This window comes from Gorilla gorilla, chromosome 23, assembly GCF_029281585.2.
Source record: "Gorilla gorilla gorilla isolate KB3781 chromosome 23, NHGRI_mGorGor1-v2.1_pri, whole genome shotgun sequence".
Lineage (NCBI taxonomy): Eukaryota > Metazoa > Chordata > Mammalia > Primates > Hominidae > Gorilla > Gorilla gorilla.
Window position 1 is genome coordinate 43,744,375 of NC_086018.1, and position 16,434 is coordinate 43,760,808.

Consider the following 16,434-nt stretch of genomic DNA (forward strand, 5'->3'; position numbering starts at 1 on the left):
TGGGCTTGAGGATCCTCCCACCTACCTATATCATAACCTAAATTCTTTTATTTATTTGGATCAATTACTGGTTCCCTCCAAACAAATTGGAGGGAACCAGTAAGATGTTAACAACTGGAAAAGGGAGAATTCAGAGAGGTATGTGTTTATATGCCATAAAGGAACACCGAAATGAACATACAAAAAAATGCAAAAACTGATCTATCGACAAAGTAGTTGCAGTCCAGGCAGATATAACTAATTTGCATTTTAATGGACAGGAATAATTCTGTATTAATGTAAGTTTTCTGTAACTTACAAAGCTGTAAAATTGCTCAAAGATACAAAATGACAGTGTTAACTGAGACAGGTGAGCTAGACAGGAGACTAATCTTTTTTTTTTTGCTCACTTCAAAATCTTTCACGATGTTCCCTTCATTTGCTTGTCTTTTTTTTTTTTTTTTTTTTTTTTGCCCTAGTGCCTGATTTAATTAATATTAGTTTCATAAGACTTTTAAATATCTGGAAGGGCATTTTACTCATTAATCTTATTTTTTAAGACAGTAATTTTTCCTGGCTGTTCTTTCGTTACTAATTTCCAGATGCTCATTAGAAACACTTTATTAATAAAATGATTTTAATGACTAAAATTGTGAATGTGTTAGGTGGGGATAGATTAATTTTCTTTTAGGTTTATTTTAGTTAATATCATAGAATTTAAGAGCTGGAAGGAGACTTCCAGTTCATCTCTTCCAACCTCTAATTTTATTTCTGTCATTTTAACGTGGAAAATTTCAAACATAGACTAAGAAGAAAGTGTACTTATACTCCATATGCCATCCCCTGGCTTCAGCAGCTTCCCCTTCATCACCATTCTTCTTTCCTCCACAGTTCCACTCATTCTTATGCCAGTTGCCGTGGACTGAATCAAGCCTCCAACATATTTCATCAGTTACTCTAAAAGATAAGGAGTTTTCAGACACAAGTATAATATGAAGAGAACATCTAAAATAACTAATAATAACATTTATTATCAAATAAATAGTATTCAGATTTCCCCCATTGTCTAATAATCTTTTTCAAGTTTATTTTGTTGAAACACCTTACACATAAGGGCCATATGTTGCAAGTGATTGACATAACTTTACTCCAGTGTATAGGTTCCCCTTTCCTCTTCTTTTTTTCCTCTTTGCTACTTATTTGTTGGAGAAACTGGGTTGTTTTTCCTGTAGACTTTTCTAGATTTTAGATTTTGATGAGTATGTCTTCAGGGTGGCACTTAACATATTCTTCTTTACCTTGCATTTCCTGTGAATGAAAATTAGTTCCAGAGGCATATTCAGATTTGGGTTAGTTTTTTTTGTTTATTTTTTGCAGTAGTGTTTCACTGTTGATGATACTACTTTCATCAAGAAGCACATGAGGCTTGGTTATATCTTTGTGATATTAGCAGTCATTAATGATCACCTAGATCCATGAATTCTTTAGGGGTTGCAAAATGGTGGCATTTTAACATTATTGTTCATTTTTTGTTTATTAGCAGGAATATTTTTTAAACAGAAACTTTCCCTAACCAATTCTTAGGTTCTGTGAGGTACACTGGATGAAGAAAGGCAGGATAAGTGCTCGATTGTTTTCCCTCTTGATTACCAATCTTCAGAGTAATGAGTTGGTTTTGTGGCATCATTCAAAGATGACCAGTGAGTTGGTTTGTTTTGTTTTATTTTCATGATGAAGCCATAGCTTTAAAACCGCTTGATTTGTTTTCAGTCCGTTACCGTTGTAATTCTTTCTGATGTTTAATGTGCCATTGCTGGCCGGTGGGAGCCTCATCAAGTTGTTTCTGATTCCGAATTTCTGACATGACCCTAGTAGCCTGTAATAGCGTCTTTGTTGTCTGCTATGACAAGATGTCCAGGGTTACCTTTTGCATGGGCTGTCCCAGGTCTATTCTTGAAGGAGCAGTGGTATCTCAAGATAACAATCTGGGCAACTACACCTTTAACAAAAGAGGTTGATGAAGCTTTGTGAAATTGATGGAGTTGGTCAAGACTCGTTTTAACATGGTACTACTAATCTAGACTTCTAATCTAGATTTTCCCACTTAACTCTTTAGCAAAAGAAGGCTATGATACAAAATTAAAGATCCAAGACATTAAAAATGAGTTGTTTTTTGCTATTTATTTTGAGATTTCAGAATACTGTATTAATGTATTACCTTTAAATCTCTTAATTAGAAAACAGTAAATACACATTTAGAACTAACAGGGAAGTAATTTGTCTTTCTTTTGAAGAATGTTATCTCTTTTTTTTTTTTTTTTTTTTTGGTTGAGACAGAGTCTTGCTCTGTTGCCCAGGCTACAGTCCAGTGGCGTGATCTTGGCTCACTGCAACCTCTGCCTCCTAGGTTGAAATGATTCTACTGCCTCAGCCTCCCTAGTAGCTGGGATTACAGGCACCCACCACCAAGCGTGGCTAATTTTTATATTTTTTTTAGTAGAGATGGGATTTCACCATATTGACCAGGCTGATCTTGAACTCTTGACCTCAAGTGATCTTCTGGCCTCGGCCTCCCAATGTGAAGAATGTTATCTTTATGGACTAACTTTATAATCTCTGCCACATTTTGTCAAATGATGGGTACTTTAAAAATGGGGTTCAAAATCTATACAAAAGTTACATTTAAAATTTTTGTATAGATTACTTAATGCTATGCAGTTGGTACTGGGTAGTTTCTTGGTCATGCAGTGTATTTGATAAATTATTTAGTAGCTATGTGAAGTAGCATTTTCAAATAGTACTGTCTTTCTAATCTACCAAGATATTGCATAGAAGTTCATATTTACCCAGAAATTATGCAAGTTCTTAAAGCCAGAGTTTTTTCAACCACAGCATTTTACAGGATTTCTGTGGACAAGAAATTAATGTATTTTATGGGATATTTGTATCTTTAAAGTGGAATTTGCATGCTGGGAATGCTTTAAAAAGAAAGTATTTGCATAAATGTCATGTACATAGCTAGTAATTTTGAACATTTATTCCACTGTTGGAATGTCTTTTTGCTTGAATAAGAACTTTTCTGACTCTTTGCTCCAAGAAGACACATAATGACACATAATCTTGCATTCTTGATGGCAGATGTCTGCTGTTAGTGAAAATGATGAGTCGTGTACATATTTCATACTTCTGTTTTGTTCTTCATACTTTTGTTTTTCTCTTTGACTTATTACAAGCACAGACTCTTTAAATTTATTGACATATTTTATTCTCTTACATTTATTTATAACAGTTAAATAATTTCTCTTAAAATATGCTAAAAAGTTATGTTTTCTTTTCTTTCTAGGAGGCACTGGCTACAATTAGGCTTCTCGACGTCCTGTGCGAAATGACTGCGAATACTGAGCTGCTCGGCTATCTGCAGGTTTTCCCTGGCTTGCTGGAAAGAGTGATTGGTGAGTGAAATATCACACATTGTATTTTTAGCTAAGAAATCTTTGGCTTGTCATACTGTAATATAAATCCAAATACAAATCCTTAATTTTCAGTGTACTTTTGGGAATTTTGTGAATATATTTTTTTGAGAGGAATCACAGTGTTGTAACAGTTCAGGCAGGCCAGATAAACCTGAGCCCACGTGTTTGTTCAGCCACTTCCCTTCTGTTAACTGAAGATTCCTTGTCAGTAACGTGAGGATAACAATGCCTGTTATGCATATAGTAGATGTTTCATCAATATAGGATGTGATGAAGAAGGTGGGGCAGGCAGGTTTGCGATGATGATTGTGGTTTTATATTACTATAGCTTTGTAAAATGTGGCAGTAAATTTTTCCCATTTACATTTAGTGAACACATAGAAATGGTGTTTTATACATATTATATATACAAATCTTAGGAGAAAAAGGTTTTAAACAAGAAACCATTGTTAAAAGTATTACCAACCTTGCTAAAAAGCTGTTTGCAAAATAATTCAAGTAGAACCTGTTCCTTGTGGCTAGCCATGCTTAGGTTTGCTGTTCATTATTTGCAATTTTTTCCTTTAAAAAGATGATACTTACTCTGGAGACCAGTGTCCTGAGAAAGATGACTTTGTGTCTAGCAGTATAGATGAGCTAGCAGTCAGCTGTAGAGGAAGATCCTTAGAATTCCTCATCAGTGTTGTATTTTGAGTACAGTGCTTTTAGTGATAATTTAAATAAAACACTGCAAACCTAGCACACTTGAGTGATTATGGAAAGAGCCTGAGTTTGGAGCCAGGGTCGATGTGGGTTGCCATCCCAGCTCTGCCAGGTGCCAACTTTTCTGAGCCTGTTGTTTTCTTCATTATAAAATTGGGAAAGTGATACCTTCCTGTATAGGTTTGTTGAGAGGGTTAAATGAGATAATGCGGAAACACTGAAATGCAGTTCCTGGAAGATTGTCTGTTTTCATTGGCTACCTGGAGGTGCTCATAGAGTAGAGCAGTGGTAAGTTCTTTCTCCTGAATGTAGCTGGAGTGAAGTATAGAGAACATATGCTGGCTTCTGATGATTTGGCCAGTTGGATGAGGGAAAAATAAGCACTCTTCTTGGTTTCTGTCATATGCATCATTATGGGTAGATATTGTGTTTTAGACTTCATTGACTGAAGTTATTAGAAAAGTTCTTTCATAAAGAAGTTGAGATTGGAAACCTTTTTGTAAGAAGGATGCTAGCAAACTTTTAGCTAACTTTTTTTGTAGATAAATAGAAACTCTGAGTTGGGGTAGTCATTGTGGCTTATCTCCCCAAAACTAGAGTCAAAAAATTTATAGCAAAGGCAGAAGAGCCTTCTAATCATTTTTTAAAGCAAAGGCAGAAGAGCCTTGTAATCATTATTTAAATAAAGCTTTCTGTGCTCTACCTTTAGCCTATTAAAATAAATTAGATTTGTTTATGGAAAACTATTAGTACAACATACTAAAAGTTACTTTTCTGTGGAAAATGAAGTTTACTCTTTTGGTTATAGATCTTTTACGGGTGATTCATGTAGCTGGAAAAGAAACCACAGACATCTTCAGTAATTGTGGTTGCGTGAGAGCAGAAGGTGACATCTCCAATGTGGCCGATGGGTTTAAGTCTCATCTCATTCGTCTGATTGGAAATCTGTGTTACAAGAATAAAGATAACCAAGACAAGGTAAGAGGATTTCTTAGTATGTATTATACATGTATGGCTTCATTTAGAATATAGTCCTTGGAAGACATTCACTCTTTTGGAGTGAAGGCTTGAGGTGCTTAGAAAGTAGCTTGGATAGAGAGATATGTATTTTATATGAATACACACACACACACACACACACACACACACACACACACATATACACACACGTGTGTGTGTGTGTATATATATATATATGTATATGTTAATATATAGGCTCTTTGGAGCCTAGACAAATTTCTAACACACAGTAGATATTTAATAAACACTAGTTATTATTGCCTATTATCTTAAAAAACAAAGCTTAGATCTATATCCTATGTTTATGGATGATAGCATCATAAGCCTTTTCTTCTAGATGTTTTAAAATGGATATAAAAGGAATATAATATTTAAGTATGAAGTCTTTGAGGACCTAGTAGGCTGCTTTTAGAAACCTCTTATGTGCAGAACAGCTTAAAGGTAGTTATATTGAGAATGTGAGAGAATGGTAAGAAAGATCTCAGGGCAGTTGGACCACATGCTTCAGATTGATCTCGCCTTTCTGTGTTTTTCTGGAGTTTTACTTCGGGTGGCATTTGATTTGCTTAGTTAAATATTAATTAAATTTGTGCCAGATTATATTTTTCTAAGATGGTGGCAGAATGTCTTGCATTGTACATGTGTGTCTGCAGTATGACTTTGCCACTCCCCTGTCGAGGGTTGGCATCTATTTCTCCATCCACTTGAATCTGGGCAGGCCCTGTGGCTGCTGTGAGCAATCAAATATGTGATCCTATACCATTTGTAGCATAGCCCTTAACTGGTCTAGCTGATTCTATTTCTGGCTTCTTAGAAGCCAGTCACTATGTAAGAAGTATAGATTCCCGGAGATCACCTTGCTGTGAGTTGCTGAATACACATGGAAAAGCCCTGGAAGATAAGATACAATGAGGAGAGAGGAAAGGTCTAGTGAAGGAACATCAAGGCATGAGATGTGTGCGAGAAACCATCTTGGGAGTAGATCCATCCTCAGTTTCTTACTTGCCCAGCTGATGCCACATAGATCAGGGCCCCCCTACTGGGCATAGTCCTTCCTGAATTTATGACCCATAGTATTATGAGAAAAAGTAAAAAATAGAAAAAAAAAAATAAGGGATATAGGTCCTGCTTCTGTTAGTAGCCCAGTCAGTTACTGTTGGACTGATCCTTCTTCAAATAGCAATTATAAACTTTGGACAAAAAATAGCCATGTGAAGACACTCGAATTTGACACAAAGGGGCAGATTCTGGAGTGAAATTGACGCCTGGAAGAAGGGAATGACACAGTGTGTGGCATGCAGGGCAGTGAAAAGTCAGTTACAAAATCTTCCGTCTTTCTAGCTTGAAGAATCAAAGAATAGTTTGAGGGCAACCATGGCATTGGAAAGTGAGGGGGGAATTGTGGAAAGTAGAAAACAGACCCCAAACTCTGGGTGTCAGCTACCTAAATCTCTGCTAATGCCTGAATCACACGTGTGGGGCAGGCTCCAGGCAGCTAAGCTAAGGATGAAGTCATTGTATTGAGATTTGAGCTCCCACCCTAGAGTTTATAGTGTTAAGTCCAGCTTACACTGTAGATAATTGATAATTGCCCTCTAAAAAAAAAAATCAACACTCTTTAGAGGAATACAATATAATCCAGAATTGCCACAGCATAATGTATCCTGTAATGTCCAGGATACAGTTTACAATTACTTGACGTTCAGGAAAATGTGACCTGTTCTCAATTGAAAAGATGATCAGCGGAGACTGACTGTGAGAGGACACAGATACTGGGCTTAGCAGACAAGGATTTTAAAGTACCAAATGTAACCATGCTCAAGGATGTAAAGGAAATACGCTTCGTAAGAGTGAAAAGATGGGATATCTCAGCAGAGAAATAGAAACTATAAAAAAGAACCAAATGGAAATTCTAGAACTGAAAAATACAGTATCTAAAATAAAAAAAAAAATACCGAATGTGCTTAACCTCAAGAAAGATCACAGAGGAAAGAGCCAGTACACTTTAAGATATATCAGTAGAAATCATCTAGTCTGAAAAACAAAAGCGGGGACAAAGATTGAAAATAAAACGGCCACTTTAGGATGCTCAATGTTAGGGTAATTTGTTATGTAGCCGTTGATAACTGGAATAATTCCTGTGAGACATGGCACAGAACCAAACGCTAGACAACTTGCACTTTTAGTATATGGGCGCACCATTTTGGCAATCCTCATCTTCAGGAGAGTGAGACTACTCATTCCCCCTTGGGAAATTACTGGACTGATTTTTGCAAAAGAAAGTTGATAGAGAATAAAGCACTTTACCTTTTTAATGACCAGGACTGCCTTTCTTGAGCACAAAAGAGGTGGTTTTTCTTGTGTTTAACTATTCTTTTGTTGCTAATTTGGACTGGCCTCTTATAGGAACAAAATGCAGTAACCCTTAAAAGGCTTGCGAAATAACTCACTGAAGTCAGGATCAGATTGCACCATAAGTAAATATGGAGTGTGCCCAAGTGCTGCTGTGCAGAGGTCACTGGGGCGCACAGGAAGTCGATGGTGTGTCCTGTCACTTGTGCAGCTGCTAATAGCACTGCTGATTTCTCAGCAAACAGTTTAGAGGGTATGAAGGAGTTCATTCTTTGAGTATCAACTCAAATGCCCTCTGTTTCTCTCAGTTTCTTACGTGTGTCAACAAAAGGCCTGAACCTGAAAGCATTACCTCTGGGATTTTTTTCTTCCTTCCAAAGACCGACACAACACCGAAATCTTGTTCTGGATGTGCTAGAGTCTTCTTTATTCTTGTAGCCAAATCCTTGTTCCAGCTGGGTGTTACAGATATTTGCCTTGCTCATTGTTGCCTCAAGGAATGGAATTCACTCGCACTCAGATGACTTTGGTTATAGTTTGGGAAAATGGAATGGATGGTTATGTAGCAGGTCTTTATCACGGGACCAGTAATTCTCAGTGTTTTGTCTTGATGGATTGTCTCACTTCTAACCCAGCTAGGGCTTTAAGGGAAATTTGGCTCTGTCTCTGCTCCAAGACTAAAGATCTGAGTTGGGAGGGATTTCGTATCATCTAGCCTAATTTGGGTTCCTCCTTTGCCCAGAAGACAAAAGGGACTGATGATTTATTGTTTAGTGTTTACTATGTCCTTGCATTGTGCTTAGTGAATCACATATATTATCAACTTTAATCTTTGCATCAGCCTTGCAAAGCAGGTTCTGGTAACCACATTTTAACGAGAGGCCATCCAGTTAGGTGCAGAGCCCAGGGTGGAATTTGGATTTGTTTGCCTATTGAGTTCCCAGGCCTGTGCTCACTTCCCTGCCCCATGGTGAGAACTTTCCAAAAGGTTGGAGAAAAGGGTTTAAAATAGACTTCCTGAAGGACTTCAGGCTGGAGGCTGGTCAGTCTGTGTCTCCTAGGCCAGCCAGGCCCCTTAGACTCCCTCCTGGTTGAAGTCGGGAGCTCTGGGGGTCCTCTCATCCTTGTTTCTGATTCACCCATTCATCAAATATGAGTGTTCGCCGGCTTGGGGATCCTTTGACGGGTAATTCAGGCAAGGTATTAATATCTTCTGTGGAGCTTCCATTCTGGCATCATCTGGGGACCATGCTTGCCTCTTTGAATCAGAATCTCAAAACTATTCATGACACAAATTTTCCTAAAATCTTTGTGTACTGCCTGATTCCTCTGAATTTTGAGCAAGACTCTTTCAAGCCCAGCTGTGTCTGTGTAACTTCATCCATTGCAGTGAGTATGGTGCCCACCTGCTGGATGGCCCTCTTACACTTGTGTGGCACTTTCCATTTTCCAGAGCTCTTTTCATCTGCTTTAGTTTGTTGGAGCCTTATGATACCTCTGTGGAAAGGGCTGAAAAGATATTTCCACCATCATTTTCTAAATGAAGAAACCAAGGCCCCGAGACCAAGTGTGATTTAACTCAGCTAGCACTTGCTGAGTGAGAATTGCCGTGTGCTGCATGCTCTGGAGAAGACAGTCACTTTAGTGGTGGAATGACACATGTCCACTAGGAGCTGTAGCAAAAGTCCGTGTGGTGAGGCCTGTCAGAAAGGAACAGGGGGGTGATGTGTCCTCTGGGCTGGCTGTGCCAGGAGCATTTCTCTCTAAGGACAGGCACTGGACTGCCAGGAGCATGGTATCAACTGGAAGGATGGTCATCTTTCTTTGAGATACTTGTCTTTGGGCAAGATTTAAGAGAATCAAGGTACGTCGCCTCAGATTAAAAATCTGCACAGAAATGTATTTTATCCCAAATTCTCATGAGTCTTTAATGCTTAAGTCTGTACACGTGATAGATGTAGTGTTTCCTGAATTGTAAAGGAATTGCTAGACTTCCCTTTACCTCGTCATGGTAGGGAGGTGTCAAATCCTTACTGACTTCTATTCTTACCTTGTTTTTTTGTTCTCGACTTGTGTAGTATTTCCTTGCTACAACTGTAGTGATTAGTTTACTTCTAAACTTTTGTGGACCTAAATGGAGATTCTGTTTTGGTTTCTATTGTAAGAAGCACAAAGATACTAATGCTATAAACATGAAGAAAGCATTCTTCAGCTTCTTCTTTGTTAGAATAAGGAATGTATGGTTTACCTTTTTCTTCCCTAGTCTTCTTTTCTTCACTATTGTCATAACCTCTTTAAGTGAATCTTTATTAGAAGAAAAACCAAACGTTTATTTCATAAAGCTAAGTGCATTTTTCAAATCGGACAGACAGATGATCTAGTTTATCTACCTTCCGCCCGCCAAGGAAATTGTATTGACTAGGATGGGCCATATATCCGTTCTGCTAAAGGTTAGGGAAATGCTATTCAGTTTCTTCTCCTCCTCCTTCCTCCTCTCTGATGTAAAATATTCCCAGCAGTCACATACTTGATGATCCCATGTCAAATATATGTGCCTATAAATCTTTTACTATAAGCATACCTTAATTTTAAAGTAAGTCTGTACTGTATGAAAAAGTTCAACATGTAAAGACAAACTTCATTTGGCCCCTTCAGTTCTCGATTTTGAAGGCAGGTTCATTTATATACATAAAATAATCTTTGTAATACATTTTTCTTTAACTTTGTGTTGCTCATCATGTTACTCCCAGCATCTAAATTGTACCTGGCACATAGTAGGCATTCAGTAAATTTTTCTAATTTTTCTTGAACGACAATTTATTTGTAAAATAAATTGAATGTTGAATGTTTACTACATATCAAGTTCACTTTTAGGTTCTGAAGATACACAGCAAGTAAGACAGTTCTGTTCAAGGAGTGTAAATATTAGTATACAATTTTCTGACTAAATTTACAAAGACTAGTAAAAATAGATAACTTTTCAAATGAAAATTAATGTTCCTTTAAATTCTGAGTTCTGTATTTTTGAAAGTCTTTTTTTATGTTTGAATATATTCTAATTTACTGTAATTTGCCATCGTTTTATTTGATCCAAATCATATATATTTTAGATTATAAGAACATCTGTATTGTATAATATTTGCAAGTAATTAAAAAATATTTTTTAAATCCTAGGTTTAGGCTTTGTAGATCTGAATGCGGTTTTTTCATTAATCTTAAATAAAATTTAAGACTGAATTTACAGTTGTTAAACATTCATAACATGATCAATTTTTAGTGGGTTTTTTGGTGGGGTGTACTATTTTCCACCCTTTTTGTATCTAGTTGCAAGGAGCCAAGAACAGGCAAATTATTAACTCCTTTATTATTTCCTCCTGTCTGAAATGTTTTCAAGCAGCATATTTGTCTGTTAAATCATGAAACTGAAAAAAAAAGTCTATGGCTATTTCCTAATGATTTTATTTAGGTTGTTGCTCTTAATGAGGATTAGTACCTGTTTTGTACATCAGTACTGGCTGACTTGTCAGTTACTCGGATAATTGATCGAGTGATTGCTCTGCAGAGAAATAAATAAATGCTTAACTAATATGTGTTAGTGTTTTTCTTTTTGCAGCTGTAAAATAGGCCGGGGTGGCATGGCCCTTGGTGCTCAGGCAGGGCCAGCTTCTATATTCTCAGCCTATACTAGCACTGTGTGGACTTCCCAACCTTCATACTTTCCCTGGGTGACCTTAACTTGGCCTTCAGAACTCAAGGTCACAGGTACCATGTTGACCTGTGCAGAAACACTTTCTCTTCTACGCTCCTCACTATACTCTTCTGCCCTCTACTCACCCCCTGACTTACACTCTACCTATAATCAGTTTCTGTGGGTAAATAGGTTATGGGTTGTTGATTCTGATGCATATTTCAGTATACGTGTGCTGTTGTTTTTGGTTTTACTTAATAAGTGTTTAGTGTGATACACATACATAAACTGATCACCAGCAGAACTGTGACATATGAAACATTTGATTTGGGTATCACTCAATTTTACTTTAGCAGCCTCCATCCCTTCTTAGTTATACCACCGTTACCACCACTTTTGTCCTTGCTCCTCCCTTGATGTTTTGTCTTTCATGAAACCCATCTCCCAAGGTCTTTCTGGATGATAATAGCTTAATTCACTCTCTTTCCCAGATATATGTTTTTCCTTCTTTATAGGAACCTAACTCTGCCTAATTGGGGAATTCCAGGCAGGCTATTGAAAATGTCTGGGGGGCCGGGTGCAGTGGCTCATGCTTGTAAACCCAGCAAGCACATTGGAAGGCTGAGGCGGGAGATTGTTTGAGCTCAGAAGTTGGAGACCAGCCAGACAACATAATAAGATTCCATCTCTACAAAATATTTAAAAATTAGCTGAGTATGTTGATGCATGTTTGTAGTCCCAGCTGTTTGGGAGACTAAGGTAGGAGGATTGCTTGAGCCCAGGAGGTCGAGGCTGCAGTGCACCGCGATTGTGCCACTGTGTTCTAGCCTCAGTGAGGGTGCGAGACCCTGTTTAAAAAAAAAGAAACAGAAAATGTCTGAGCAGTGGGTTCTCCTGTCACTGACTTTTCTGTCATTGCTTGGCTTGTGACATTGGATCCACGTGTGTGCTGTTTATAGAGGAACCTTACAACAGGCAGAGAGCTTATGAGACTTTAGAGTTCAGTTAAACTCAGAGTTGCCTCTTAGTTGACCATCTATTAACTGTTTAAATTTGGACAAGTGTCTTAACCTTTCTGAATCTCAGCTTCTTCATGTATAAAATAGGGGCAGTTACACCTCCTTGTGGGGTTGGGAGGATTAAATGTGATCATGTATAGGAAGTATCTCATGTCTGTAATCCTAGTACTTTCGGAAGCCGAGGCAGGAGGATCACTTGAGCCCAGGAGTTTGAGAGCAGCCTGGGCAACATAGTAAGACCTCCCATCTCTAAAAAAATAAAATAAATAGCTGGTATTTCCAGTTACTTGGTGGGGCCAAGGCAGGAGGGTCGCTTGAGCCCAGGAGTTTGAGACCAGCCTGGGCAACGTAATAAGACCGTTTCTCTAAAAAAATTAAAAAATTAGCCAGTGCTCCCAGGTGCTTGGGGGGCTGAGGTAGGACGGTTGATTGAGCCCAATAGGTCGAGGCTACAGGGAGCCTTGATCGTGCCACTGCACTCTAGCCTGGGCAACAGAGCGAGACTCTGTCTTTAAAAAAAAAAAAAAAGTAAGTATATAATGGATTGCCTTATGTCTCTAACTATAATACTTCCGTGTCCCTCCTCTTACCCTCCCTACCAGTCCCTTTGGAATTGAAAAGATCTAGTTCATTCCAGTGTCTCCCCATTATATGTATTTACATAGAAATTTGTAGACAACATTTCACAAGGATTTGCAAAATTCAAAGTAAACCTCATATTCTGCATTCTGTGTGTATTACTTTTTCTAATAGATGGGGCTTTATGGAGGAAGTAAGATGAAAACAAATATGAGAACTTTCTTTAGGATGAGAGTAATTTTGATTCTTGTCATAAATGTTTTCTGACTTGAATTTCTCTTATGTTATTATCTAGTAAAGAGCTGAAGTGTTTTCCGCGTGAATTCCAAAATCCGTTCTAGCTCAATTCTGAAAGTGTGTTAAGGAACTTTTAAATTACAGGGCATATGTCTTACCTCAATTGGATTGTGTGTTTTTCCTGTGTTTTTCCTCTTGTCAGAAGCAAGTTGCACCAAATCTCAGCTTATTGATTTGAAGATTGAATGTATAGGCAAGATCTGGCTTGCTTAGAATTCCACTTCTTTGTAATGTAATCCCAGTTCAAGAAATATGTCAAAATTCATAAATCAAACTGTCACCATTAGTTCCCTGAACTTACAGTTCCTGTAACAGTAAATGAAATTAAAATTCCTATCTAGAGGAAACCTATCATGGTTTAGGTTGTTGCAGCTGTAGAATTTTTTTTAAAAGACTTAAAGGATGGTCTACCATTTGACTCCAAAAACCCCTTTTCTATGTCTTGTTATACAATAATTGACTTATTCTCTTCCAGGAAATGCATAACATTATTTAAAAAGAAGAATGATACTAATTATATAATTGCAATGTAACAGCGTACTATTGTCGATAACCATTACTATTGCAAACTAACTAGGCTCCAGGCCCTTGACCTGTGCTTCATCGTGGAATTCCTACCACTGCATATTCCTCCCTAGGCTTTAAGCGTGAAGGCAGACACATCATATTTGGCTTAACACCTGCCGTAACACTGGGTACATAGTGTAGTGAAATTAATGGACGCTGGATGACTTTGCTTGCTTTACTGGTGAGTCAAGCTTAGAGTAGTTACTTGCTTGGAGCGATATAGCAGGCCAGATTCTGACTCCAGAGCCCATACTTTTCCTGTTACCATCCACTGCTTCCACCGTCACCACAAAAGAAGATGTTTGAGACTGGTCCTTTGAAATCTATGAACAAATTTGTGTGACTCTTTGGGGTGGCAGGACATTGTATTACAGCTTTTTCCACAATTCTTACTGAACTTTTTTCATTATCGTCTAATGTCTAGTGTTTCAGTAAATGTAGTTTCTTTTTTCTTTCCCTTTCTTTTTTTCTTTTTTAAGAGGTGGGGTCTTGCTCTATTGCTCAGGCTGGAGTGCAGTGGTGTGATTATAGCTCATTTTAGCCTTGAACTCATGGGCTCAGGCAGTTCTCCTACCTCAGCCTCCCACATAACTGGTACTGCAGGCATGTGCCACCATGCCCGACTACTAAAAAATTTTTTTTGGTAGAAAAACAGGGTCTTACTGTGTTGCCCAGGCTGGTCTCAAACTCCTGGCCTCAGGCAGTCCTACTTCCTTGACCTCCCAAAGTGCTCGGATTACAGGTTTGAGTCACCTTACCTGGCCTCAATATGGTTTCTTTAAGGTTCATGTTGAGGGCTACATTTCAGGCACATGCGTATTTCTGAGAAGCATAATTTACCCCATACTGTAGACACAGAAAGGGAGACATTGGAGAAGTAATGTGCTGCCCATGATGATTCCGCAGTTTGTAAAAGTCATGAATCCAGTTTTCCTAACTGCTACTCAGTTTTCTTTACTTACGCCATATGATCAATTTTTAGATAACAGACGTTTTAATTTAATTTTATTTTATTTTTGAGACAGGGTCTTGCTTTTGTCACCCAGGCTGGAGTGCAGTGGTGTGATCACAGCTCACCGCAGTTCTGTGCTCAAGTGATCCTCCCGCCTCAGCCACCCAAGTAGCTGGTACTAGAGGTGTGTCACCACACCTGGCAAATTTTTGTATTTTTTTTTGTAGAGGTGGGATTTTGCCATGTTCCCCAGGCTGGTCTTGAACTCCTGAGCTTGAGCAGTCTGTCCACCTTGGCCTCCCAAAGTGCTAGGATTACAGGTGTGAGTCACCACGCCCGGCCGACAACAGTGATTTTAAATGGATTTGTGTTTAACAGTAAAAACAATTATTTCACAGTATCCAAAAAGAAGAATATCTGAGACTTAGGTGAGGGGAAAACCAGCTGTATAAACTGAGAGCTGTACCTTGTTCCTGTATGGAAGTATGGAATATGGGAAAGATATTAGTTATTTTTAAACTGATTTTTATTACTAGACCAATTAAAATCCCACTGTGAAAAATAAGCCATAATTTTGACTATAAAATGAAAATAATTGAGGAATTGTCATATCAATATTAAAATATACTTTAAGGCTAAAATAAAACAATTTACAAAAGTTTATAGGTTAGTGGAGGCAGACATAGTTTCCAAACAGACCCAGGAGAAGTTATACGAATTTACCATGTGATAAGGATAATCCAACAACCCGGGGAGAAAAGGAAAGCTTATTACAAAAGCTTGTAAAAAAAGCTTATGTAAAGAGTTTTTCTCCATGATAAGAAGAGAACATGCTCCGTTCATTAGTGATTGTAGTAATTCATTCTTTCTTCTACTTTCCTGTTTTTTTTTGAGACAGAGTCTTGCTTTGTTGCCCAGGCTGGAGTGCAGTGGTGTGATCTCAGCTCACTGCAACCTCTGCTCCTGAGTTTGAGCGATTCTCCTGCCTCAGCCTCCCGAGTAGCTGGGATTACAGGCATGTGCCACCATGCCTGGCTAATTATTGTATTTTTAGTAGAGACGGGGTTTCACCATGTTGCCCAGGCTGGTCTTGAATTCCTGACCTCAAGTGATCCGCCTGCAGTGGCCTCCCAAAGTGCTGGGATTACAGGTGTGAGCCACCATGCCCAGCCTCTTTGTTCTTCTTTTATACTTTGTACACCTGTTAACCCTTCTTTGGCCAAGATCTGGGGGCTTTAGCAATGACAATTTCAATTATACTTTCAGTTGAAAGATTTTTAAAAGTAAAACATTAGCATTGGATCTGGAGAATTTTGCTAACTGAGATAATTAATAGCTGGGCTGGTGGTGATAGGGTTTGTGTGTTTTTGAGAGAGAGAGAGAGAGAGAGAGGAAGAGACAGACAGAGATGGAAATATAAAGATCATTCTTCCACTGTGTTATATGTGTTTTTTCCCCTTTAAAGGAATAGGCATTTGAATTTCCTCTCTGTTGTCAGGTGTTCTGACTTGGGTACATCAGCTCTTACCGAGTGCCCGTTCAGGATTTCTATGACATATCTCAATCTAATGAAAATCTGACTGTGAAATGTCTATATATCTCCCCAGGCTTCATTTTCTTGGTTAAATGAGAAAAGTGCCCTTATTTCAAATGTTGGAAAGTAGCTCTACCTTTTTCTGAAAAAAAAAAAAATAATAATAATAATAATAAGATGGGAAATGTCTGTCCCACATCTAAAACAGTTTTGATCTTTAGCATATTTAGTTTTTTTTTTCCTGGCAGCAGCTGAAAATTAAGAGGATCAAA

At 38.1% G+C, this 16,434-nt stretch overlaps 1 protein-coding gene across 3 annotated transcripts in view; it reads left to right on the forward strand.

The window, feature by feature from the left end:
* Nucleotides 1–16,434, forward strand: part of ATXN10 (ataxin 10) — a 173,603-nt gene that overhangs the window by 64,915 nt on the left and 92,254 nt on the right. For all 3 annotated transcript variants that reach the window (XM_055375381.2, XM_031005368.3, XM_063705018.1), the window contains 2 exons: nucleotides 3,323–3,431; nucleotides 4,963–5,132. In XM_055375381.2, coding sequence (XP_055231356.1) covers nucleotides 3,323–3,431; nucleotides 4,963–5,132 — 279 coding nt within the window. The remainder of the gene's footprint in view (nucleotides 1–3,322; nucleotides 3,432–4,962; nucleotides 5,133–16,434) is intronic.